Here is a 27900-nt window from a genome sequence, read left to right on the forward strand (position 1 = left end):
TTTATGTTCCAGTTGTGTTTGCTGTGATGTTTCTTCAGACTCAACTTCTACAGAAAAAAAGCTGCAGATTGGTTTTCAACACGGTATGAGCCACATTTTATACTCCATTTTAACTCAGTGTTGTGATAGGCTCATAGGTTCCACAGACACCGCCTGCAGCACCAACAGGTGTCAGGAGGTGTCGCCAACATCTTCCTGCTTGAGAAGGTCAGCGTAATTGGAAAGATTATACTGACCTAACTGACCCTACTGGAGCTTGTTTGGATAAAAAGCTGCTCCTATTAACTAACACATGGGAGATTCTTTATTTACCTCTGTATATTACACTATGCTTAGTATCACATTTTTTAGAACGCTTACTCTTGATTGGCAATACCTGTAATACAGTAATTCAATAGGTTGTGACCGAACAGCTCCCGTCTTGATGCACGGGATTAGTTAGTTAAATATTTCAGGACAAGTTGGAAGTCCTACACTAAACCTAAACAACTGCTCCATCCAAAGCCATTTACCATCTGTAGGACTAGAGCAGGGGTTTTCAAATTGGGTGAATGTGAGCCTCCCCTTAGAGTAGGTAAGGACAGCCGAGCCTCCCCTCCAAAAAAATGAATCCCGTCCGCCTGACCTAACCCACACACGCCTCTTCAGTAAATGCCATCTTTTGTGTGTTCCAGGCAATGATGATTTTCAATAACTAATCAAATGTAATGTTGAAGACATTTTATTTCCACAACTTTTTTAAAAGTGCATTCATAAACGATTCTTTGCAACAGCAAATCATTTCCAACTTCATGCAGGCCTAATTGAGGCTACTTTTAAAATTAGGCCTATCCACAAGTCAACAAAACATGCTTAACATGTGTAATCGGCGCCAAAGCTACAACCAACGACATCCGACGGCTGATCGGTGCTGTGTGACCGGGCTTTAAGCGCACATTTGAAGGAGATGCACATCGTCTCGAAAAGAATCTGCACAATGGACAACTCTCTGATCAATGAACGACAACGGCATATTATCAGATCGAACAGATTCACATATTTTCATGAAATTTGTTAACGATTTCAGCCACGTACAACCTCAAATTTAAACAACAAACAAAATGCGTCAAATTCACATAATTTGCGCTACGAGCGGCATCAACCCTATGGCCCACCCAATTCATGGATTCAAGACAACACAACATTGACTTTCAATTGAATCGTCCATATCAGTGGGAACAATGAGGCCTCGCTTTTGATGCACAGAGGTGTTCGATGCGGGGCTGCAGTGCAGAGAGAAATATACACAAGTCGTCCTCCACCTGCAGCCTTGATCTGTATTTGTTTTTAATCACGGTCAGTGTGGAAAACCCACACACACACAAGTACGTGGAGGTAAAGGGGATTAAGACTTCCATAGCCCTATTGGAGATCTGGGGGAACTCGCTCTCCACAGACAACCAGAAACGCATTCAAGATCATTTTTCCTACGTTTTTTGCTGGGTCCTGTCTCCTCCCTTAATGCTGACTCCTGTTGACTTGGGACAGGGAAACGATGCATTTTAAAACTAATACACGCACGCACAATTATAGATATCACTAGAGCTGCATACAGATGTGTATTTTGTTTTTGCGAGTGTCTCGTGTCGCGCCTCCCCTTTGGCTCTTTGGCGCCCCCCAGGGGAGGCGCGCCTCACCTATTGAAAACCACTGGACTAGAGTAATAACATGGAGGTTGTGTGGATCGAAAAAAAAATTCTCTTTCATTATGGTTCTAACAGCAGCTAACCAGCTTTATAAAGATTGATAGGTTACATTGTCTACTGCTGAGCCATGGAATACAAGCAGAATAATAATGACAAGCGTGTGTCTGATAACAGAAGTGCAATAAAATGCAGTGTGTATTTACACTACAGCAGGTGAACAATCAGTGAGTGAGCTTAGGATGAGTCAGGCAGTCTGATAGCACTACAGGAGCTGATATCATGTGATAAGAAATTGGAAGAATAAGAAAACATTTATTTGTTGTCGTTTTCTCCAGAACACAGGATGCAGTATTCAACCATAATAAAATGTGTATACGACTTTTAACTGAATGTGGACAAGTAAAAGGGGAACTGCTGGTGAAGTCAGCTGCAGTTATCTGCTGAGGGACTCTCTGAGCAGCTCATACGTCCGTTGATCCTACACAGGAAACATAAAGCAAAGGCACAGTCACTGCATGTTTCTGGTTCTCCAATACAAACAAAAGTTGAACAGCAAACGGATGTAAAGAGGGACGTGCCTCTCCCTAAAGCCCTCACAGCGCAGCAGCTGAGTGCAATAGGTGACGTCTCCACCTGACGCAGCCTGGCTGCCAACAGTCCACATCGCTGCTGTTTAAGCCTTATTCCTGTAACTGAAATGAGTATTTCCTAGTAGAGTGAAGAGTGTCTAATGTCACTTTATTCTGTGTGGGGACGAGTTGGACTGGTTCTCCATGCTACTTGATAGTGAGGTTATGGGGACAGTGATCTGATCGACAGTATAGCACAGAGCTGTCTATAGTGACACAGTCCAGTCTCATTTCCTGCAGCATGTGGAAAGGTACCAGAGCAACAGACACACAATGAACCACTGCATTCCACTGGGAGGTGTTCCTGTACAACACAACAACCACACAACTGTTCTATAAACAAGTAGATCCATGACGGTGAGTTCTGACAGTAGAATGGACTGGTGACTGAACTTCAACAGTTTTTAGGTACCAACTCAAATGTGTCAAAACATGGCAACAAATGTCTGCTCTGTTTCTTCATCTTAAAGAGTTTTAGAAGTGTAAAACATCTGTGTTTGAACATTTTTGGAGACTTAGTTAGAACTTGTTTATATAAGGTGAACTTGTCAGTCGTGTAACTAATTGAAACAAATATCTAAAGTATCAAACTAGCATACAGACGCTAGATGAGGCTCAGAGCTCTGAGTCACAACTCATATCTGCAGCTTGTTTGGTGATTCAAACGGGAAGACATCAAATGAAAAATGAAATCAGAAAGGACGACATTGTTGTGGATAAAGATCACAGCAATGCTTCCAAAAACAGTTTTTTTGAGAGTTAAAGGTTTAAAACGTGGAACACTTAAAATACAAGTCACATTTAGATATAAAAACTAAAGCAACAAATCCAATTCGGTTCATATTTTTTCTCAGTGAAAGTGAAATCAGGTTTTTAAAACAGATCTCCGACTGATCATTTTCTCACCTTTTTGGACACTGATGGTCTAACTTTCTTGAAGGCATCCTCAAAGTTCTGTTTACTGACTCTGATGTGAGCAACTGACCCAGCGGAGCATCTGGGACCTGTTTGAAACAACGAACAAAAAGGAAATCATCAACTATGTCAAGTCAGCGTGAAAAACACCACAAGGCTTTCATGTCGTGTGAATTTTATTCCACAATAAATGTTTTACAGAGAATAAACTACTATTTTAAACTAACGTGGGAGTTAAATCAAGCAAGTGCAAGCAGGTGCAGTGCATGCACCTTTAATAGGCGCTGGGAGTCTTCACACGTCAACAAATTCAGACTGATACAAATATTCAAATTTGTTAGATAATTTTGTAGATGCCTGTAGTGGCTAAATGCATTATTGAGCTCAAATATTTGTTTCAGACTAGTCTAGTCTGTCACACTCGTGGGTATGAGCTGATTTTAGCTGCCATTCCTGCCCAGTGTCGCTGTAGGCTGTGCAGTCAGCTCCAAACTGAGACTGCCAGATTCCAAAGGGGGGAAGGTAGCACTGCATGGATCGGGGTTATCCAAGAGTGAGGCAGTTAGATGTAAATTAATCCAGATTGGAATAATCTAGACAGTGGTGGAAACAAACACTAAGACAGTCCACGTTCAGTAATTTAATGTGATTTAAGGTCTGCTTGTTTGTCTACATGTTTGAGAAGTGAACTAATTATACTGTATTATTTACTCCGAAGACTGAGTGCCTCAGTGTTTCTGTCCAGGACTGTATGCATATTGAGACACCTCTGACTCCTGGGATCTTGTTCATATAACCACCATAATGCGACGTCTCAATCAATCAAATTTGATTTGTAAAGCCCATATTCACAAGTCACAATTTGTGACACTACTCATTAAAACATTAATGCACATTAATGTGAGACTTGAATATATTAATATCTCAAATTTTTTTCTTTGGGATGTATTCCTATAAACCAGAAGTTATATCAGTCAACTCTGCGTTCTTTGATTAAATGGAATTAACCCAGCCCACAGCGCACAGGTTTGTTTTGTTTTGTACACCAAAATCTGAAAAGAAAAAGCATTAATGTATAAATCATAAACCAGTCACAACATTTTACTCCTACGTGTCAAACTGTGCCTCCGACACCAGCAGAGGTCAACAGTGAAGTGAAACCATGGGAGCTCTTGCTGATCACTGCTTGTAGTCCCACATGATAGTTCAGTCCCATTCTTAAACATCAACACAGTGCAGGTATGCAGAGGTAAGAGTCAGGTTACCAGAGGAGGAAGCTGGAGGATTCTGGGACTTGAGGTAGGCCCTCAGGGCATTAACAGATGCTTCTCTCACTAATGCAGTCAGGTCAGCCCCACTGGATCAAACACACATAAGCACATATTTACACTCAGTATGGATATGGATCAATGTCTCAATGTATCATTTTCAATGTTGGCGAAAAAACATGTCCAGCATAAGTATAAACACATGCAAAAAAACTGAGGACAGCTGTTTTTTCCAGCTGGGACTTACGTTAAGCAATCACAGCGCTCATCAAAGGCGATCTCTTCAAGACTGACATCTTGCTCCAGTTGAGGTTTGGTCCCCCCCTGCAACAATCAACATCTCTCAATTCTGAATCATTCGAGAAGGCCAGCATTCAAAGGTTGTCTGAGTTGGGGTTAGCCTAGCTTAGCACAAAGACTGGAGTCAAGGGGAAATAACTACCCTAGCAATAAATAAAAAAAAGAATTCCTTATTACTGTACTTCCTAGTGAACCAACTTGTTTTTCTAAAGCCGCTGCTTGTGGTTGGACGTTTTGAAGGTCAATCAAAACACTGCCATCAGGTTTAAGACGGAAAAAAACTAAATTCTGTCCCATCCCAATCTAAGACAATTATTTTCAGGTGGCAGTACTTTCTTCGGTGTCGAAACATTAATTCAATTTTATTTGTATAGCGCCAAATCATGACATACATTATCTCAAGGCACTCTACATAGTAAAGACATTTTCTTTTCACAGGCATTTTGAAGATTCTCTTACTGGGATATAAATCAGATCTATTCTCTCGTCCCCCCAACCAGGCGAGGCATTGAGTCTGGTTCTGCTAGAGGTTCCTTCCAGTTAACAAGAGTTTCTTCTCTCCACGGTCGCCAAAGTGCTTGGTCATTGTGAGAACTGTTGGCTTTCTCCATAATTTTAAGGTCTGGACCTTACTATGTAAAGTGCCTGTTGTGGCAGATTTCTTACTCTCCGCTGTCAATTAAGTGTTTCCTCAGTATGGTAACTGTATTCACCTTAGTAATAGTGAGCAGGATTTCATGGCGATCTTTTGCAGGCGGCAGGCCCACATACAGAGTTTTATCTAGGCGACCTGGCCTCAGAATGGCAGGGTCAATGATATCTGGCAGGACACAAAGCAGCAACAGTCACTTAGTGTTTAGAAGATCATTGAATTATGGCTTTAGTTACAAATACTTGATAGAGGTAAAACAAATAAATAAAGAGATCATGCCCTTTACAACTACAAAAATTTATATTATATATATTAAATATATATGTAAAACCATCACAAAAAAACTCCAACTATAGAAAAATCTTTACTGGTATAAACAGCAAAATCTACTTGAAAAATTGATAGTTAAAGTATTCCACAGATATAAAAAAACAAACACTGACTAAATATATACAACATTTTATTAATACTAATGAATCAGCCTTTTACTGCTGCATATGGAGATAGTTTTTATCACTTTACGTAAGTATACAGTTTATATACAGTTTAGTCAAGGGCTTCTCAAGCTCTGGATCAGGTCCCTCCAAAGAGTCACCGGATATAAATATATACTGCACTTACTAATTAATACTTATCCTTTTCAGTTTTGTTAAAATAATTAACCTCACTGGGTCTTGAGCATTATTGAAGGTACCTGGTCTGTTTGTAGCAGCCATGATGAAGACCTGTCGTCGAGTCTCTAAGCCATCCATCTCTGTAAGTAGCTGGTTGACCACCCGCACACTGGCTCCTGACTACACACAGGCACACGCACACACACACACAGTATATCATAAGCTATACTTGGTAAATGGTAAATGGACTGTATTATTTGCATAACTCTTATATCTTAACTACCACTTTACAAATGCCTTACACGACAGGTCACATTCATCCATTCACACTTATTGTGCTATACATACAGTGATTCACTAACACAGCAAAGTTCGACATGCTAACAGGATGTCGTGCACAGTAAATTATATCAAATAGAATGAGTGAATACTTGGTACTTGTTGAAATTTTAAGAAAAATATTTATGATCTATACTTTTGGAAACTCTATGCTGCTGTGGTGTGTAAAATAGCAATTTTTGAAAACTTACTGAGAACGAAAAATTGAATAATTAAATAAATACAAATATAATATAATATAAACGAACTCGGAACCTGATGCGGCCGCGGGGGAGGGTGGACAAGGAAAGGGCGTAACTGCTCTGTGCTGCGTGCATTTTATGTTCTGCAAGAACAAACGCTTCACTTCCTGTGTCCGTCACGCAACACCAAACCACGGCCACTAATCATGTATGCTCCATGCCATCAAGAGCAGAACACAAGGTGAACATTTTATGTAAACCGTTTTAAAGTTGTAAAACAAGGCTTACTTCCTGTTCCCAGTAGCTGACCACCTAAACAAATCCATGCTCAAATTTTTAAAGACATTTTACTGTACACTAAAAATACTGTTAGTATCCACACACTGCGGAAGCATTACGCACATTGATACAACCAAACACGGGTTTTTGTTTAAATTTTTTTCTGTTAAGAAATCCATCCTTCTCACCTCATGCCCTGAGCGACGAGGACACAGAGCATCAATCTCGTCAAAAAAGATGACGCATGGAGCAGAGTTGCGTCCTCTCTGGAAGACCTGTCTGACTGCTCGTTCACTCTCTCCAACATACTGCAAAAAGCACAGGGCCATGAGTTACTGAAACAACTAATTCACAACAGCCATCTGTTACTCACAGACAACAGGTTGTAGTGTATGAAAAAATAAAATGAATGGCAGGGACTAGATAAATACCAGCTACTAACTAAGTGACGTGACAAGGGCAGGACAATTCAATGCACAGACAGACTCCTATACACCATGTTCCTACTGCTCACTGACTCACCATATTGAGCAGTTCTGGTCCCTTGACAGAGATGAAGTTGAGGCCTGACTCATTGGCCACTGCCTGTCAGGAGACAACACAGTGAGAAAAAAGAGGAGCCATAAGGCCACTGTTATGAAATACTTGAGCTGCACACAGCCACTGCTGTGGTTCAAATAAGAAATAGCTCACAATTAAGTAGTAGCTAAGAATTCCCCCTGAAATCACGATATGTAATTTTGTAACATTTCGGTTAAAAAAAAAAAACGAGATTCATCATGTTTAGAAGGGAGCGTAAGAGGTGATGGTAGGTGTAGTCGTTTTTGGAACAGAGCCAGGCTAGCTGTTTCCTACTGTTTTGAGTATTTAAGCAAATAAGCATATTTCCCCAAATGCAAAACTGTGCCTTTGATAACACAGTACAACATACATCACTGGTTCTGTAGGATAAATACTTGACAGTGTTTGATGAACTTGCACCTGCAGGAAACTTGAATTACTGAAATCCTATTCTCAGCTCCTAGAAAAGCTTATCTTGTCCTACTGAATCTAATTTCCAGAACCACTGCTCAGACTGATTGTGAGATGCTTGATAGATACAGGTGGCAGCCCTCTGTAGAATTACAAAAAAATTACTCCGAAAGTACCAACATACTAAATTCATTTAGTAACCATTTTTAATCTTTAAACTTTAGTAAGTTGACCAGTCATATAAGAGATACTTTAGAGGCCATTAGAACAGTTTAAAAGCAGTGTCAACCTTGGCAAGCAGTGTTTTTCCACATCCCGGAGGTCCAGCCAGCAAAACTCCAGATGGAGCACTGAGACCCAGCGCTTTGAATTGTTCCGGAGAACGCACAGGAGCCTGCAAGAGGCACACACGGTGAATATCATCACAGTCAGTACATACCAATGGTAAATATCAAACAATGTGTGCAGAAAACCTGTTAGAACAATCTATGAATAGACTAACAATGTCAATCAACCAAAAACTTGTTACTGATCCTGAATTACAGGGGGACCCCAAATTTGACCGGGAGGACTCAATGGTCCCAGGTCATACATGATACAAAATGTATCGTCTGTTCACACGTGACATTAAATCTCCTGAATGCGTCTCATGTGACCACTCGTCATCGAATCTCACCTCCCTGCTGGATATGTGAATAATCATTTGCAGCATGTGTTAGCAAAGACCAAATGTTGTTTTACCCAGTCTGAGTTTACACATGATTTGCTGTGTTTGTGAGAGAGACAGACACAGAGAGAGATAGCAGGTTCTGAAGGGGGTGAAAGAAACATTGTGCTGTGAACATTTAGGGTTTGACCATAAAAATAAAAATCCTTATTTGGTGGACCCTGAGAAGAATTATTTTTGGCTCATTATAAAATTGTTGACAGCAAAAAGAATGTGGCCACATGTACTTAGAGCTCTCCACTTGTGGTCAGATCTCTCAGGACGGATGTTGATACCAGGTGGGAATAGGGTCTAGGTCATGGATGTTAAATGTGAAGAAGCCTGCTGTTTACCAGTATGGCCATGGTGAGCTCCTCTCTGATATCATGCAGTGCCCCCACATTCTCCCAGGTGACGTCAGGCACAGTGGCGAAGCCCTCTCTCTTGGCTGAGGGCTGGATACTGGACAAGGAGGCCTGGAAGTCGGACATAAGAATGGACAGGCTGTCCAGCTCTTCCTCTGACAGTGTGTCAGTGGATTTCAGCAGGTGTAGGAGGTGACACAGCTCCCCCTGCTGAACCAGCGCACAATGCACACATGGAAACAGAAAATAAATCATTTAAAAAGGAAACCAAAATTTCAATCACAGTTACTAATGAGAATAAAACACAGGAGGGCAAAAGTATATCATGCATTATAAATCCCAGTAAATACTGCTCAGCATTAACAAAAGTCCATCAATGATTCAACCATGAGATCGCAGAAGGAAGTGACAGTGCTCCTGAGATTTTTCAGCCTTCTAAGAGGTCTAAAGTGTGGTCATGTACTAAAGGAAATCTTTCTCTCATATATCTTTCTGCGTGTGTGTGTGCATGTTTGTTTATCCAATGATAAATGTCTATCAGTACCTGCTGCATATTTCTGCACATGTTTACAACATTGTGATGATACTGATTTCTTCCATCATCGTGATATGACATTTTCAAAACGTTTCCTACTGAGAAGGGAGTTTTAGGCGTGTTGCTGAAGCTCCTCGTACCTGCAGCTGACTCTGTCCTGACTCTTCCTGAGATACTGGCTTCATGTCTGTTGTCTGTTGCTCCCCGACCTCTCCGTCTGTCACAACAGCCTCAGTCTGAACATTGCTTGTTAGCAACTCTGAAGTAGAGATTTGTCCCTCGCCCTGAGGCCACCCTCTCATTTCCAGCAGAGCCCTGTTTACAGCAGTCATGGCAGCTTCGCGGCACAGAGCCATGAGGTCAGCCCCCACATAGCCAGGGGTGAGATGGGCCAGCTGCTGGTAGTCAAAGTCCTCCGGCAGCTTCAGCTTTCGACACAAAGTCTTCAAGATCCTGAGAAAGCACAATGCATGCTGTTTAAACACAACAAATGCCACCAATTTTCACAGATCCCTGTTATTTTCAAAGAAGGAACAATCTACTGGAATATTTGAAATATGCAGCTGTTAATATTTATAATTGAATAAAATCATCATCTATTCCAGTGTCAGTTATACTGTCAAATGAAAAGTTATAATAAAAACTTTTATAAAATTTCCAAAATGTGCATTAACAAGTCTTAACAATCCCTTCAAGGTGCAACATCCTCTGTCATTAGCCATCGACTAGAGCAGGGGTCGGCAGGGGAAGAGCCGCATCGGCAGGGCTCTGGAGACGCATATTTTTCGCGAACAGTGAACTTAACAAATCAGTCTTCATATGATGAACTTGAGTGAATGTCACGTTCACGTTCATTTTTTAAACTCATCTTCGTATCAGGCCACCATGAAATACCAGGAGCGGGTGAATGTGTATGTGTATGTGTGTGTGTGTGTGTGTGTGTGTGTGTGTGTGTGTGTGTGTGTGTGTGTGTGTGTGTGTGTGTGTGTGTTTGTGCCCGCTCCAAGATAGCGGACACACACACAGGCCCCGGGGCTCCGCCCCCCGCCCAGCTCACTCACTCAGAAAGAACATAGTGAGATCAGAGCTCGTTCACATGAAGCAGCCGCTCAGTGACGGACAGGTTGCTTCATAACAGTGGAAAGGGAGAAAACACTGAGTTTCTCTGGTCACAGCTGCTCAGAGATCAGCGCCACAGCTTCTTGATCAGAGCAGAAGCTGCAGTTGGTTTGTACCGAGCTTCAGTTTCTGTGTCCGCCTCCAGTCTGACCTGCTCTCACATTTTGTTTCAATATTTCGTCAACAATATGTGTCACATCCTATTACGTCTACGGCCCGGCGCTCTTCCCTGCAGGTTGCTTAACTAGAGTTTCTACCCCCGTCATTGGTAAACTAACCATGGATAAATCCCCAAAAAAAAAAGTCTGGGAGGAAAATAGAGTTTAATTCTGCGTGGACAGATTAATTTGCTTTCACTGCCAACGATGAAGGTTTACCTAAATGCTTGATAGTTCTGTGTTTCATTATTTCAAAGTAGGCCTACACATGTATTTTGTTCTCCTCTTCATAAGAGTTTGGTGTTTTCCTTTTTTGTAACAGGTAAAAATAGCAGTTAAATGTCCCCAAAAAAATATTATCGTTCTATAATTTAATAAATGCATATATTATATATATATATATATATATTGTATAACTATATATATATAACTTTATAACCTGTGTTATCAAATATGTTTTGCGGATCTAGACAGATTTGATTTGGGGGAAGAGGGGGCAAAATGGTTCTTTCGATAGTTAAGCTTGCCTATCCCCCTGGACTAGAGGGAGAGAAAAAAACTCAAATGCAGAAACCTCAGGGAGATTCGCAAGTGAGATGTTCCTCTCTCATGTCTTTGTCAACGGGAATTGAAAAACCTGTTCCTTGCCAAATGGTCATCACTCTCCCTATCTCTTGTTGGTCAAACTACTGCTGTGCCTGTTATAATAATGTCCGTTTGTGATGGGCTGTTTTCTTGGCCTGTGGTGATGCCTATTTCTGAATTACTCCATGTCATCATGGAGTTTACCTCAAACAGGTCTACAATTTACAGACACTTTTTATCAGAGCTTTTTATAAACTATGATGGAGTGAAACTTTGTATTTATCCTACCTGGTTTATCTGCAGTGAAAATGTTATAGTTCATGTTGTTCATTAGTGATACTGGGTTTTCTTTACCATTGTTCATGAGTGTGGTCAATATATAAGTTTGAATGATTACTGAACTTAATGCTAATAACTGCTGTTATGTATTGGCAGCAATCGACACAATCTTCAGACCTAACTTCACAACTTTTCAAAGAATAAGCTCTTTAATTCAGCTTGATATGAAGAATTCAGCAACAAAACAAACACTGCTTTGCTTTCTAGACAATTGGCTAAAGAGGAAGTGATTATATGAATGATGTGCAATGATGAGATCAGCTCCTGCCACACCACTGAATGTTTGTGTCAGTCTGATATGAAATAAATACAATAAAAAAATATAATTGGCCACCGCTAGTTTATTGTGGAACTCTGTCCGCAGAGTGGCTGTTATGTCCCACTGACTGTGCTGGTTGTGTGTTTATTAAATATTTATAAATATTATATGTATCAAATTTTACAGACGGACATTTGTGGAGTTAGGAGTAGATTAGTCAGTAGATAAAAAATGACACTCCCAAAGTTTTTGTATCACTTTTAGTGTACTCGCTTTACATTACCAAATCTATCTCTAAGTCCCTTGACTCTACTCATTCATATATTTGGTACGTTAAACATTGTGGAAAATCCAGTTAGGATTCACCTGAATGTTACAATTATACTACTTGCCCTTAGGAATATTCAGTCCACCACATACCTAGCCCAAAGAAACGCATTGTGCACTTGATTCCAAAAAAAACACTGAGGTGGATAATATTTGTATAAAATGTCAATATAATCCTGCTTTCCTCCTTCATATGTTCTGGTCATGCCCCTCCCTAGGTGATTTTTGGAAAATAATATATCGATTAATTACCACAAGGGCATTATTTACCATTATAATGCCTTTCTCTATGATAATGTATGGCTTACCTGAGACGAGCTGCTTCATCCGGGATGCCCATACAGATCTCTCTATCAAAGCGTCCAGCTCTGCGTAGGGCAGGGTCCAGGGAGTCTGGCCTGTTGGTGGCGCCGATGACCAGGATCTGAGCTGTCACGGTCAAACTGTTCAAGTCTGCCGGAACACAAGCAACAGTAACATGTCGTATCTTCAATCATTTCAGTGGAATGACAGTATATCTGATACTGTGTTACAGTACAAGTATGATCTGCACTTGGGAAACACCTTTAGATGGTGTGGCAGAGTTGTTTATACAACGTCACATTAGCATGATTTGCAGATTTGATATATTTCTGTTGACATTCACTATGTGTAGAGCGCAGTTTTTCATCACTTACAGTTAATGAGATAAAGAAAATGAATGTGAGAGAGCATTTAACAGAGTCAATAATTAAAGTCCCAAAGAGAAACTTTATCAAACAAGTTCAATATGTTAAACTAATTTCATGTAAAGGTTATTCAAAATGTCAAATATGTTCAGCTAAGATACAGATGAAAGGACTCTAAGACTTAAAATTTGTTCATGAAATATTCAAACATCAGAGGAGGAATAATAATATGACCTCTGCTGATAGTCAATGTCCCCTTGCAGTTACTAATATAGTTAACATAGTTACTAGTGTTAGTAATATAACCAATAAGTGGCAATATCAGAGACACTTCCTCATGTCACTGTGACGGCAGTGTAGCATACCGTCCATGCAGGTTAGCAGCTGAGCTACAATCCTCCTCTCCATGTCTTTAGAGGCCACCTCTCTCCTAGGGGTGATGGAGTCTATCTCATCTATGAACAGGATACACGGAGCAGAGCTCTGCAAGGGAGAAAAGAGCCAAGGCTGAATCAGTAATTCCAGTCCCTGGGCTTGCTACACCTCCTCTAGTCACTACTGTTTTGGTTAGACCTCTAGAATTATAAGTAGATAAAGAGCACTACTGACCACAGCCAAGTCAAACAGCTCTCTGAGTTTCTGTTCAGATTCTCCAGACACTCCAGACACCAGCTCCGGAGCAGACACCTTTAGCAGGGGCAGCTGCAGCTCCTGAAAAACACAATCACATCACTTCATCGAGCAAGCACACAAAATACACACAAGCTTTTCTGATACCCTTCTTACTGTGGTGTAAGGTAATAAACATGGAACAAACACCAAATCTCAGTTAATATGCATCACATCTCCCCACTCATCCTCCTCTTTGGCTCAGTATTATGAGGTTAGCATTTCCTTCGACATTATTCAAACTGACGTTTGATGGCAAATCACAGATAATGATTGTGATCATGGCGGCAGCTGATCGTGGATCTAATGGTGGATCGTGAATCCTGATCATTGATAGTAGTGGTGGATAATGATCGAGGTGGCGGCTTGTTAAATGACCGTTTACGGAGGTCACAATGTTAGCTGAAGTAGCAATGCTACCGTGCACCCCGTACCTACCCTTTGAGACAGCATTCTGCAGTGTGTGCTGTGTGTGCTTGCAATCAAAATAAGAGCTATACAAATAAAATTGCATTGATGGATCGTTCAATCAAATTTTATTTGAATAACCAACCAACTCTAAGTAACAAAGAATCAGTCAATTATGTGTTATCACAGGTTCATGTACACTCATTGTGTTGCTGAATAAAGCTGCACTGAGGAACAGTACTTACACCAGCCACAGCCTGGGCCAGCAATGTCTTTCCACAGCCGGGAGGTCCATGGAGGAGGAAGCCCCTGGGAGGAACCATTCCCAGATGTTGGTACACCTCTGGGTGACGCATGTTGATCATCAGCTTACACACCTCCTGCAGTAATGTCAAATAATAAAGTGAAAATTACAAGTGCATAACTCATGCAAAGACACTTCTGAATTCATTTGAATAATACAATTCCTCAAGGCACTTAACGAAAGATAATAAAAGAGATGCAGTGAACTGCAAAAAAATGCTTTAATAGTTATTGATTAAAGCCACATTATGAAGTCTTAAAATAACTCTGAATAAAACTTGCTGCAGCTACAAAAGCAGGGAAAAAATATTAAAGGCTACTAACCGTTAATGTGTCTTCATTACCTCCTACGTCCTCAAACTTCAGAGTCGGATACTGCAGTTCTGGTAACTTGGATTTAGCTAGGGGGGAGAGAGATCATCAGAAAAAGAATTACTGCCCTGTTATAAGACTCTGCCAATCAGTGCAGTTTCAGTCTAGATAAAAAAATATCCCAGACTTATATGAGATAACCCTGATCTTTGAGATTCCACTGAGAGTTGACTTTGAGTCAACATGACAGTTGCTCGAAATTTGAAGAAATTCTCTCAAGGCATTGTTGAGATATTGTGTTCACAAGAATTGGACGTACAGGCGGATGAAAACAAAAATTATGTTACAGACAAAGTCATCTGACGTGAACTGAGAAACACCTGAATAAGAACATACTTCATAACCATCGAAGACATCCTTTGAATCAAAAAGTCCTTCAATGTGGTCTTTCCATTCAAAGATCAGTTAAAGAGCCCATACTTATACCACTCTGGGATTTAATTTGAGGTATTGGTATCCCTAAGATGATATGATATATCAGTGGTTTAAAGTCGAAAAATTGCTGCAATGTGTATTTCCATTTTCTCTCTTCTGCCTGTCTCTGGAGCTACAGACGGAACAAGCTGTTTTTTCGCCTGCCTCTTGAGCCCCCCCTCTGATTGGCTCACTGCACTTTGAGTGACAGGCGACCAGGCCTATCGCCCGTCTCATTCTGCAGTTTGTCGATCTTTCGGGTGAACACAGCTGCAAGTCAGTGGACTGGTACCGGCTGGATGGGGCTGAGAGTCATACGGGGAGGAAGTACGAAACGAGACGTGTCGATAACATATTTCTTGGAATGAACTGAGTGGAAAAGTCTGCGGAGTGACTGTTTTCATACTTTGAGGGGCCCTACTGACCCCTTCAAGTAATTACGGAGTAAAAGCCCAGAAAATGTATTGTATATGTATTGCCCTTTAAGATTCTGTTTTATTGTGGTGTTTAATACTATGCTAAAAATATTTTGTGGTTAGACTAAACAACTTGAAAATGACGTACCTTTTTTGGTCAAGGTTTGAGGCTCGGCTGTTTCAGTTGAGCTCTTTGTCCTTTTTTTAGACTTCCTGCGAGATTTCTCAGGCTCCAGCATGGACACGTCTGTCTGCTGGTGACAAAAGCACAGAGTAGTTGATACATGATTTGAGCCATTCCAGATAAACACACTGAAATGTCACCACAGTGCCATATTATCATTTGTTCACCCCAACCTATTCATTCACTCATTTGGTTTATTGTGGAATTAAACAACACATTTTAGAAAGGCAGTATTCCAATCAATCCTGATGTCACAAACAGTTTGTCTTCTCTTAGATTTACTGTTTTTCTACAAATGTCGTGTGCCTCGCTTCAAGTTATCCTCCTAAACATCAGACTGTGTATGTGCACTCGCCAAATTTCTGGCACAAACCAATCAGTACTTTCCATTTGTGGGATCTCTGCAGACAATGATACCAGGAAGGAATTACTGTCTTTGTTAACTGTCCACGGTTGTACAACTTTAAATATCATCATCAGTACCACCTAACATAAGATGTCTCCTTAAAGAAGAAGTTCTCTCATTAGAGTTTACTTTGATATATTTGCTAAAAACCTGTTCGGCCCTCGAAGGCTGTTGTAAAATTTGAAATGGTCCGTATTCCTGGTTTCAACAATTACAACCTATGAATGTCAGTTTGTGTGTTCCCACACATCTTTCAATAATCAAACATTAAAATTGAACTTACATAAATAAATGAGAAGTGGCAGCTATTCTGATAAAAGATTCATTTCGAGTAAAAACAAAATGTAGGCACAATTGTCAAACATTCGGTGGTTCCAAATTCTCCTGTGTGAGACTTTTTTCCAGTACAACGCTGCAGCAGTCCATTTCAGCTGTTCCTGGTAGCCCGACTGCTCGTCTCAACCCAACCAGTTGAGGCAAATGCGAGTCTGGTGCTGACAATCCATTTAGAAATTAAACTGAAGGTAGTCTAACAGTAAGACTTGTTAATATATACATTATGCTCTGCATCTGTAATGGCTCTGGATGTCATGGGCAGTATGCAAATTTTCTGAGATTTCTTCCCATGCAAAATAACAACTTGCAATGTTTGCATCCACAAGATAATCAAATTGAAGAACCAGCACCAAAGTTTCTTTGTAACATTTCTAAGAGCAGATAACAAGAACATTAACAATAAACACCTACTGAGTTAGTACTGTCAAAATATCCTGCATATACAGTGCCTTGCATAAGTATTCACCCCCTTTGGACTTTTCTACATTTTGTCATGGTATAACCACAGATTCAAATTTATTTCATCGTGAGTTTATGTAATGGACCAACACAAAATAGTGCATCATTTGGAAGTGGGGGGAAATATTACATGGATTTCACAATTATTTACAAATAAAAATCTGAAAAGTGTTGAGTGCATATGTATTCACCCCCTTTACTGTGAAACCCCTAACAAAGATCTGGTGCGACCAATTGCATTCACAAGTCACATTTGCAAGTCACATAATTAGTAAATAGGGTCCACCTGTCTGCAATTTAATCTCAGTATAAATACACCTGTTCTGTGACGGACTCAGAGTTTGTTGGAGATCATTACTGAACAAACAGCATCATGAAGACCAAGGAGCTCACCAAACAGGTCAGGGATAAAGTTGTGGAGAAATATGAAGCAGGGTTAGGTTATAAAAAAATATCCAGAGCTTTGAACATCTCTCTGAGCACCATAAAATCCATCATAAGAAAATGGAAAGAATATGGCACAACCGCAAACCTACCAAGAGGAGGCCGTCCACCCAAACTGAAGAGTCGGACAAGGAGAAAATTAATCAGAGAAGCAACCAGGAGGCCCATGGTTACTCTGGAGGAGTTGCAGAGATCCACAGCTGATGTGGGAGAATCTGTCCACAGGACAACTATTAGTCGTCTACTCCACAAATCTGGCCTTTATGGAAGAGTGGCAAGAAGAAAGCCATTGTTGAAAGGGATCCATAAAAAATCCCGTTTGGAGTTTGCCAGAAGCCATGTGGGAGACACAGCAAACATGTGGAAGAAGGTGCTCTGGTCAGATGAGACCAAAATTGAACTTTTTGGCCTCAATGCAAAACGCTATGTGTGGCGAAAACCCAACACTGCCCATCACCCTGAGCACACCATCCCAACACTGAAACATGGTGGTGGTAGCATCATGCTGTGGGGATGCTTCTCTTCAGCAGGTACAGGGAAACTGGTCAGAATAGAGGGAAAGATGGATGGAGCCAAATACAGGGAAATCCTTGAAGAAAATCTGATGCAGTCTGCAAAAGACTTGAGATTGGGGCGGAGGTTCATCTTCCAGCAGGACAATGACCCTAAACATACAGCCAGAGCTACAAAGGAATGGTTTGGATTAAAGAATGTTAATGTCTTAAAATGGCCCAGTCAAAGCCCAGACCTCTGGGCTTTGACCGGTCCGGATTTTCTCCGGAGTTTGCCTTTCACACATGAACAACAAAGGAAGAGATTCCCTGCTCAGACATGTTCATAACAATAGATAGATCTCTGGATCGTTCAGGTGCAGCAGGAAGACACAGCAGGTGCAATTTCCTCTGAGGAGATCACATGTTTTTGTTGACAGCACATCAGTGTTAATTTCGTTGACGAAGACTATGACGAAATATATTCGTTAACGACCTTTTTTCCATGACGAAGACGAGACGAAGACGTAACGAAAACGAATCTTTGAAAATAAAAACTATGACGAAATCTATTTTAATTTTCGTTGACGAGACGAGACGAGACGAAAATGTTGGTGGTTGACTAAGTCACAATAATTTTTAAAACATCATCGTATCAGGCCGTCATGAAGTATCAGGAGCGGGCGAGTGACTGTGTCTGTGTGTGTCTGTGTATGTGTGTGTGCGCCCCAGATAGCGCTACGGTCCGTAGCTCCGCCCCCCACCTCGCGCACTCGCTCAGGGAGACACAGTGAAAGCAGAGCGCGTTCTCGTGGAGCAGCCTCTCAGAGTCACCGACTGCTTCTTAACTATGAAAACAGTGAAAACCAGAGTTTCTCTGGTCTCAGCTGCTCAGAGATCAGCCCCTCAGCTTCTTGATCAGAGCAGAAGCTGCAGTTGGTTTGTACAGAGCTGAAGTTTCTGTGTCCGGCTCCAGTCTGACCTGCTCTCCCTATTTGTTTTCACATTTAAAATTAAATATATATTTTTAAGCTATTAGGCTGCAGCTATATGTTTTTATAGAAAAGGAGTTTAATGTGGCTATTAAATGTGACTAAAACTAGACTAAAATGGAATTAGTTTTCGTCGACTAAAACTAGACTAAAATGGAATTTGTTTTCGTCGACTAAAACTAGACTAAAACTAAGAAGGATTAAAATGACTAAAAGGTGACTAAAATTAATATGCATTTTCGTCAAAAGACTAAGACTAAGACTAAATCAAAAATAGCTGCCAAAATTAACACTGCAGCACATTGACACTGGTGTTGCCAAGCTCTGTTGACATCTTCAATAATAACTTCCTGAGATATTTGTATTCTTTTGGGGTGTTTTTTTTATTTTACTTACACTAAAATGAAAATGTTAGTGCCTGTCACGTGTTAGACGTGTCATCAACACACTCACTCGCAGTGAATCCTCCGATGGATCTTCATCTGAATTGTCACATCGTCTCACTCTGACATTCTGCAGAGTTTTACCAGTAGGCTGGCAGAAGAACTAACGCGAAAGAGCTTTGCATTCTCACATTTAGCTGCTCTGGAGAGCACATCACACATCCAGACCTCTGGGCTTTGACTGACTTGAAGATTGCGGTTCACAGACGGTCTCCATCCAATCTGACTGAGCTTCATCTTTTTTGCCAAGAAGAATGGACAAACCTTTCCATCTCTAGATGTGCAAAGCTGGTAGAGACATACCCCAAAAGACTTGCAGCTGTAATTGCAGCGAAAGGGGGTTCTACCAAGTATTGACACAGGGGGGTGAATACTTATGCACCCAACAGATGTCAACTTTTTTGTTCTCATTATTGTTTGTGTCACAATAAAATTTATTTTGCACCTCCAAAGTACTATGCATGTTTTGTTGATCAAACGGGAAAAAGTTTATTTAAGTCTATTTGAATTCCAGTTAGTAACAGTACATAATTGGAAAAAGTCCAAGGGGGGTGAATACTTATGCAAGGCACTGTAAGTACACATACTCTCTCTCTCTCCGGGTACATACATTTGTTGCTGTATTTGTAGGCTCCTCATCACACAGGTCAATGAGAATGTTGCTTTTCTCGGGGCCCCTCCCTTTATCAATGAACCAGCCTCCTCTGGAGACCACAGTGCCTGCACTGGGAGGGGGAGTGGCTGTGCTGACATCACTGCTTGGAGCAGGCTGATCTCTCCTGGGTGAGCCGGTAATGGAGTCAGGGTTTCCCTTCCGATAGAGAGATGTAACAGAGCTGTTCATGTGGTTGATGGGCTATGGACAGCAAAAAGCAGCAGCATGGAATGGTTAGAGCTCATTGTCAAGAGATCCTGTGCCAATAACAGTCCAACAGTTGGGAAATGTGCTAGTTGGCCATGTATCCCTGAGTCAGACTAATGAATATGAACTTTATCTCAGTGCATGGATAGGTCCAAGATGTGTTAAACCTGAGTAACAAAGACTAGAAAGAGAAGTTATCTGAAAGTCTACCTATATTACGTTAAAAAAAGTACTCGCCAAATTCGAGTATTTTAATTGCCAAACTGTTATTTTATTCAATTTACATTAAATTAAATTAAGCAGCTTAATTATTTAGAGATTCGTTTGTGAAAGTTCTGGAACCACACGTAGATTTCATTTCTGTAACGGTCTTTGCAGGGTTGGTGGAGCTGAGGCCCTGTTTGCACCTGACGTCTGAGGGATCCAATCACAAATTAGCTCAAAGTACAGATGTTGAGAATACATTTGAGATTTGATCGATCTGACCACATTCAAAGGTTCACATTATATCTTACAGTGTTTTCCTGAATATGTTCAGTGTCAGACGACTCCCCTGAGCTGCTGCTGCTGCTCCCCTCACTGTGAACACACACACATGTTTGTACAGCATTAGTTGTGTATTTAAAGAGACAGAATCAGCACAGAAGAAAGGAGGACTGGTTAAACAACTGAGGTCAAGGACATGAGCTGCTCTCAAACCTGCACTGAACTCCAGAGAATCTCCTGCCATTCTCCAGAGCAGCTAAATGTGAGAATGCAAAGCTCTTTCGCGTTAGTTCTTCTGCCAGCCTACTGGTAAAACTCTGCAGAATGTCAGAGTGAGACGATGTGACAATTCAGATGAAGATCCATCGGAGGATTCACTGCGAGTGAGTGTGTTGATGACACGTCTAACACGTGACAGGCACTAACATTTTCATTTTAGTGTAAGTAAAATAAAAAAAACACCCCAAAAGAATACAAATATCTCAGGAAGTTATTATTGAAGATGTCAACAGAGCTTGGCAACACCAGTGTCAATGTGCTGCAGTGTTAATTTTGGCAGCTATTTTTGATTTAGTCTTAGTCTTAGTCTTTTGACGAAAATGCATATTAATTTTAGTCACCTTTTAGTCATTTTAATCCTTCTTAGTTTTAGTCTAGTTTTAGTCGACGAAAACAAATTCCATTTTAGTCTAGTTTTAGTCGACGAAAACTAATTCCATTTTAGTCTAGTTTTAGTCACATTTAATAGCCACATTAAACTCCTTTTCTATAAAAACATATAGCTGCAGCCTAATAGCTTAAAAATATATATTTAATTTTAAATGTGAAAACAAATAGGGAGAGCAGGTCAGACTGGAGCCGGACACAGAAACTTCAGCTCTGTACAAACCAACTGCAGCTTCTGCTCTGATCAAGAAGCTGAGGGGCTGATCTCTGAGCAGCTGAGACCAGAGAAACTCTGGTTTTCACTGTTTTCATAGTTAAGAAGCAGTCGGTGACTCTGAGAGGCTGCTCCACGAGAACGCGCTCTGCTTTCACTGTGTCTCCCTGAGCGAGTGCGCGAGGTGGGGGGCGGAGCTACGGACCGTAGCGCTATCTGGGGCGCACACACACACATACACAGACACACACAGACACAGTCACTCGCCCGCTCCTGATACTTCATGACGGCCTGATACGATGATGTTTTAAAAATTATTGTGACTTAGTCAACCACCAACATTTTCGTCTCGTCTCGTCTCGTCAACGAAAATTAAAATAGATTTCGTCATAGTTTTTATTTTCAAAGATTCGTTTTCGTTACGTCTTCGTCTCGTCTTCGTCATGGAAAAAAGGTCGTTAACGAATATATTTCGTCATAGTCTTCGTCAACGAAATTAACACTGATGTGCTGTCAACAAAAACATGTGATCTCCTCAGAGGAAATTGCACCTGCTGTGTCTTCCTGCTGCACCTGAACGATCCAGAGATCTATCTATTGTTATGAACATGTCTGAGCAGGGAATCTCTTCCTTTGTTGTTCATGTGTGAAAGGCAAACTCCGGAGAAAATCCGGACCCAAGTGTGTGGACATTCTCTGCAGTAAATGCCTGAAAACAGCTACAGTTTTGCTGTCAAGCAGGGAGTGCTTTACCCATTGTCTTTCTGGCTGTGCTTGGCTCTCTTAGCCAAGTGCTTGCTCTCCAGATAATTCAGCCCAGATTCCTTCATGATAGCTTCATACACTAGGAGAGATAGATGGAAAAGACAGATCGGATCACACTTCATTATCCAAAAGAAGAGATTGATCATAAAACAGGAAGGGACTGGTCTATACAGAGAGCAGCAGAGACCATGTGTCTCATTATTTGTTTTCTTTGTGTTACAGAATATTTCTTGAATGTTGACATAAGGTATTATCTCTTGTAATCACATGATGAATATTTTATTATGATTAAAAAACAAAGACCTGCCCTCCTATTCTTTCCACTGTGAACTTACAGTTTAAAATAATAGGTTCTGGAGCCTCTTACCTTTCTCTACTTGAATCCTGAAAGCTGTCTTGTTTCTTCTGCCATACTCCATTCTGCAATAAAGACACCATAGTATCTTTAGCACCAAAATTACATTCACATCATTACAAACTAACTGAATTCACAAGAGGTGTACAGTGGTGACTTTATTCTTCTTTTGGGCTCTATAGTTTTTTAGGCATAAATAGTATTTCGCCAGATGCATGTCAACGGAGGTAGAAGTAATGGTGCTGATTAAATGGATCTTTTCCTGACTAGAAAAATGGTTAGTGTCAAACAGATAAAGGTTAGTTTTGGTAAGTGTTCTGCAGAACTTGCCTGTGTAACTTCTGAAGGTCGAGGGCCATGGCTGAAAGGTCCACATATTCACGGTTGCTGGATGCCATATACTGAAAGCACAAAGCATCATAAAGTGGGTCAATATGACTGAGACTGATATCAAATATTTCGCACCCACTTTACAAGGGTGCCATACAGAAGGAGGAGGCTTGAGCCCTCCTGCACCAGCCGCAGGTTTGGGTCCAACCTGGCCCTTTTCTGCATGTCTTGCCCACTTCATGCTTACACTGTCTTATTAATACAGACAAAATTAAAAGATTCAGACTCTTCATAACTCTCCGTCTCTGGTCACTCTGATCATCATCATAGACCATTTTATTGTGTTTCACAGTAAATCTTGGGTTTTTCCTTCTCATTTTTTTTAGTTCATTTACAGTGTGACTTCGTCAAAATAAAGTGCCAGATGCCTCTTAGTACATATTTGTACCAGTTAATGCATGAGATTTATTTAACTCTTCCTGTTGATGCATCGGTATGCTGTATATCTCTTATTAAACTCAGACAAAACAGAGGTTATAATACTTGGCCCCAAACACCTTAGAGATACATTATTTAATGATATAGCTGCGCTAGACGACATTGCCCTTGCTTCCAATGAAACAGTCAGGAACTTGGGAGTGATCTTCGATCCTGATTTATCCTTTAATAGTCACTTAAAACAAATTTCTAGGACCGCTTTTTTCCACTTGCGTAATATTTCAAAAATTAGACATGTCCTTTCCCAAAAAGATGCAGAAAAACTAGTCCACGCCTTTGTTACATCGAGACTGGACTATTGTAATTCATTATTATCTGGCTCCAGCAGTAAGTCGTTAAAGACTCTACAGCTTGTCCAAAATGCTGCAGCACGAGTCCTGACGAGAACAAAGAAAAGAGAGCACATTTCTCCAGTATTAGCATCGCTACACTGGCTTCCAGTTAAATCTAGAATAGAATTTAAAATTCTCCTCCTCACCTTCAAGGCCCTTAATAATATAGCGCCTTTTTACCTTAAAGAGCTGTTAGTACCTTATAAACCCGCTAGAGCACTCCGCTCCCAGAATTCAAGCCTACTTGTCGTCCCTAAATTCTCTAAAAGTAGAGTAGGAGCCAGAGTTTTTAGCCATCAAGCCCCTCGGCTGTGGAATAATCTACCACTTTCAGTTCGGGAGGCAGTCACCATCTTTTCGTTTAAAAGTAGGCTCAAAACCTTCCTTTTTGATAAAGCTTATAGTTAGAGCTAATTAGTGCGCCAGAACGTTACTTGTTCTATTTTATGACACATGACACACGGAGCTTCTCTTTCCAGCTTCTCCTTCCTCTTCTCCATCCCTATCCCCCTTCCCCAGAATCCCTTTGCTTTATCACCCGCAGATCCAGGGCCTCTGTGGCCGCACCATGGATTGCGGTTTGTGGATCGCGCACCGGGGGTCGCAGTGTTGGATCCAGTGTGGCGGATTCTGAGTCATGTGGGCTGATCGTGGTGCTGGTGGCGGACCCTGTGTCGCGTTGGCATTGGGCACGGGCGGTGGACCAGGACCGCGGTGGTGGCTTGTGATGGGTCCTGGTGGGCGGCGGTGGACGGTGACTGAGGACTGGAGTGGCGTCTGGTCTGGATGGCGGATCGTGGTCTGGATGGTTGCTGAGCGTGGACTGTGATCGCAGCGGGACTGCTTGGCATGTCATGTTGGGTTGTCCTTCGGGATGTTTACCCTCATCAAATGCTGCTAGAGACTTTGATTATTGATGATGTTCTCCTACACGTGGCATCTATTGCACTTCTGTCCGTCCTGGGAGAGGGATCCCTCACATGTGGCTCTCTCTGAGGTTTCTACATATTTTTACCCTGTTAAAAGGGTTTTTAGTAGTTTTTCCTTACTCTTGCTGAGGGTTAAGGACAGAGGATGTCACACCCTGTTAAAGCCCTATGAGATGAATTGTAATTTGTGAATATGGGCTATACAAATAAAATTTGATTGATTGATTGATAGAGTCTGATGACATTTCTCCAGTATTAGCATCACTACACTGGCTTCCAGTTAAATCTAGAATAGAATTAAAAAATTCTCCTCCTCACCTTCAAGGCCCTTAATAATATAGCGCCTTTTTACCTTAAAGAGCTGTTAGTACCTTATAAACCCACTAGAGCACTCCGCTCCCAGAATTCAAGCCTACTTGTCGTCCCTAAAGTCTCTAAAAGTAGAGTAGGAGCCAGAGCTTTAAGCCATCAAGCTCCACTGCTGTGGAATAAACTACCACTTTCAGTTCGGGAGGCAGACACCATCTTTTCATTTAAAAGTAGGCTCAAAACCTTCCTTTTTGATAAAGCTTATAGTTAGAGCTAATTAGTGCGGCAGAACGTTACTTGTTCTATTTTATGACACATGACACACGGAGCTTCTTTTTCCAGCTTCTCCTTCCTCTTCTCCATCCCTATCCCCCTTCCCCGGAATCCCTTTGCTTTATCACCCGCAGATCCAGGGCCTCCGTGCCGAACCATGGATTGCGGTTTGTTGATCGCGCACCGGGGGTCGTGGTGGTGGACCCAATGTGGCGGATTCTGTGTTGTGTGGGCTGATCGTGGTGGTGGTGGCTGACCCTGTGTTGCGTTGGCATTGGGTACGGGCATTGGACCAGGACCGCGGCAGCGGCTCGTGGTGGGTGGCGGTGGACGGTGACTGAGGACTGGAGTGGCGTCTGGTCTGGATGGTGGATCGTGGTCCTGCTGGTTGCTGACCATGGACTGTGATTGCAGCAGGACTGCTTGGCATGTCATGTTGGGGTTGTCCTTCGGGATATTTACCCTCATCAAATGTTGCTAGAGACTTTAATCTTTAATCTTGAAGACTTTAATCTTGATGATGTTTTCCTGCACGTGGCATCTATTGCACTTCTGTCCGTCCTGGGAGAGGGATCCCTCACATGTGGCTCTCTCTGAGGTTTCTACGTATTTTTACCCTGTTAAAAGGGTTTTTAGTAGTTTTTCCTTACTCTTGCTGAGGGTTAAGGACAGAGGATGTCACACCCTGTTAAAGCCCTATGAAACGAATTGTAATTTGTGAATATGGGCTATACAAATAAAATTTGATTGATGATTGATTGATTAATGACAGAGCTTCTCCATTCAGACATCACCTTGGAGGACTAATAATAGTTTGGTCTTGTTATCCTCTATACAATTGCATTGAGAAAAGAACAGTTTTCGATGTGCTCTAAAAAACTGATGATCAGGTGTGTGTGTGTTATTTGCTTTTACTAAACTCAGATAACGTAAACATTTCTATCTATATTCAACATAGAGCTGTAGGATAGTGACGAGATCAACTTTACCTGCTCCACTCTCTGTCTGAGCCGACTGTCCAACCCAACTACTCTGTTCTTCATGTCTGTGCTTCTTTCAGTCTGCAGGACACACATTCACAACAAATCATGAGCTCTACTGTAAAGTACTACTTCACAAAACTGCTGCTGGCTCCATCTGCAAACAGTTTAATTGCAGAATAGTGAATGATCACTCTCACATACAACTGCACAACAGCCCAATGCAGAGAATAAAATGATTAATTAATTATCTCACAATCAGCAAGTCTGATATGAGAGTCCTTTATCAACATGTCATTAATACAGTTTTAGTATTCATTGTAGTAAAAACAGCATTAAAAAAACTACAAAACAACAAGGAGAACGCAGCGAATCCTCGCAGATTAATAAAATTTGAATTTTTGTATAGTAGGTTTCAAATCATTTTTTTTTTTACCAACTTTGTCTTTCTGTTTTCTTTTCACAGTGTGATGACACACACACACACACACACACACACACACACACACACACACACACACACACACACACACACACACACACACACACACACACACACACACACACACACACACACACACACACACACACACACGTTGAGATCGAGAAAGACACACAGAGACAGAGGGTGAGACAGAGAGAGAGTCACACACATAGACGAAGTGAGACAGAGAGACACACACAATAGACAGAGGGTGAGACAGGGAGAGAGACACACAAAGACATAGAGAGGAGGGATGCTCAGAGAGAGAGAGAGAGAGAAAGAGAGGGGGGGGTGCTTACCTCAATACCACCATCACCTGCGTCCACAACTTCTGTGTTTAACTTTCTGAAAACAGTTCAGTCTCCGACAACGTGACTGCAAACTTACATACCGCTTAACCCGGAAAAGAAAAATAGTGTATCCGGTGGAGGATTTTCAAATTAAAACACGGGCTGTGGCCGTGGACCTAGCATGCATCACGTCAGCGCAGAGGCGACGAACACACGATTCATCCATGACGTCCTGTGTCAGTCACACATCCACAACTACGATCTTTGAGCCCTAATCAATTATGATATTATTTCACAATAATAACATCATAATAATAAATTCAAACTCATTACTTTCAATACTTCAAAATGTCTGACTGAATTGTTTGTCTAGTTTTTCTTCTTATATAGTTCTGAACAATTTCTCCAAACATTGTGGTGTACATATAGAGATAAAACCAATAACAGAGTGTTTTTCTAATTTTGCAGGCCAACTTCTCTAATGACCGAGAGGAGCCTTACAGACTACACTTACCTTATGTTTGGGATTTAAGCACGAAGAATTCTTCAGTTGCGCCTTTAGATAAGGGTTTATTCTTATAAAATAATAAAAAAAAGAGGGCCTGCTGCCTGAATCACTCATCATAGTCCAATAGAACAGGTTATTTCTGTTAGATTACTTTTTAAATGTATTTATGCAGTTTTAACCTGACGAGGACAAAAGGGCTGCTTGCTTTAGATGAAAAGATCTAACAGATAAGTCATTATGTTTTGGAGTGAGTGAGGTTAAAACTGATTTGTCTATTTTACATTTTAAAATGTAATGACTATATTTCAATTTGTAGTAAATTAAAATGTAGTATCCAGACTTGATTATTGTAATACCTTATCATCCTCTCCAGTCGAATCATCTCA

At 41.1% G+C, this 27900-nt stretch overlaps 1 protein-coding gene across 3 annotated transcripts; it reads right to left on the bottom strand.

Annotated features, from left to right (window-relative positions):
- Positions 1–705: 705 nt before the first annotated feature.
- On the bottom strand, positions 706–27137 carry nvl (nuclear VCP like). 3 transcript variants are annotated; one of them, XM_053435709.1, is made up of 24 exons: positions 27016–27137; positions 26242–26313; positions 22912–22982; positions 22594–22646; positions 22215–22305; positions 20611–20674; positions 19844–20089; positions 15627–15729; positions 14601–14677; positions 14219–14353; positions 13506–13607; positions 13262–13379; positions 12537–12681; positions 9582–9894; positions 8895–9116; positions 8125–8229; positions 7386–7448; positions 7052–7171; positions 6144–6243; positions 5511–5617; positions 4745–4821; positions 4495–4586; positions 3221–3318; positions 706–2163 (listed from the first exon to the last, which is right to left on the bottom strand). In XM_053435709.1, exons 2-24 carry the CDS (start codon positions 26293–26295, stop codon positions 2119–2121), a joined length of 2601 nt encoding a protein of 866 aa, XP_053291684.1. In that variant the 5' UTR covers positions 26296–26313; positions 27016–27137; the 3' UTR covers positions 706–2118. The 3 variants fall into 3 exon arrangements, with proteins under 3 accessions (XP_053291684.1, XP_053291685.1, XP_053291683.1); XM_053435710.1 differs by having other exon boundaries at positions 8895–9113; positions 15627–15732; XM_053435708.1 differs by having other exon boundaries at positions 15627–15732.
- Positions 27138–27900: the final 763 nt, after the last annotated feature.

Source organism: Pleuronectes platessa, chromosome 12 (assembly GCF_947347685.1).
Source record: "Pleuronectes platessa chromosome 12, fPlePla1.1, whole genome shotgun sequence".
Classification (NCBI taxonomy): Eukaryota; Metazoa; Chordata; class Actinopteri; order Pleuronectiformes; family Pleuronectidae; genus Pleuronectes; species Pleuronectes platessa.

Excerpts from the sequence above, each read along its gene's own strand:
- nvl (XM_053435708.1), bottom strand. The coding sequence starts at position 26,295 with ATGAAGAACAGAGTAGTTGGGTTGGACAGTCGGCTCAGACAGAGAGTG. Across the intron at positions 22,983-26,241 it reads TCAGACAGAGAGTGGAGCAG|TATATGGCATCCAGCAACCG; the intron begins GTAAAGTTGATC and ends TTGTGCTTTCAG. Across the intron at positions 3,319-4,494 it reads TCCTCCAGCTTCCTCCTCTG|GTCCCAGATGCTCCGCTGGG; the intron begins GTAACCTGACTC and ends TGTTTCAAACAG.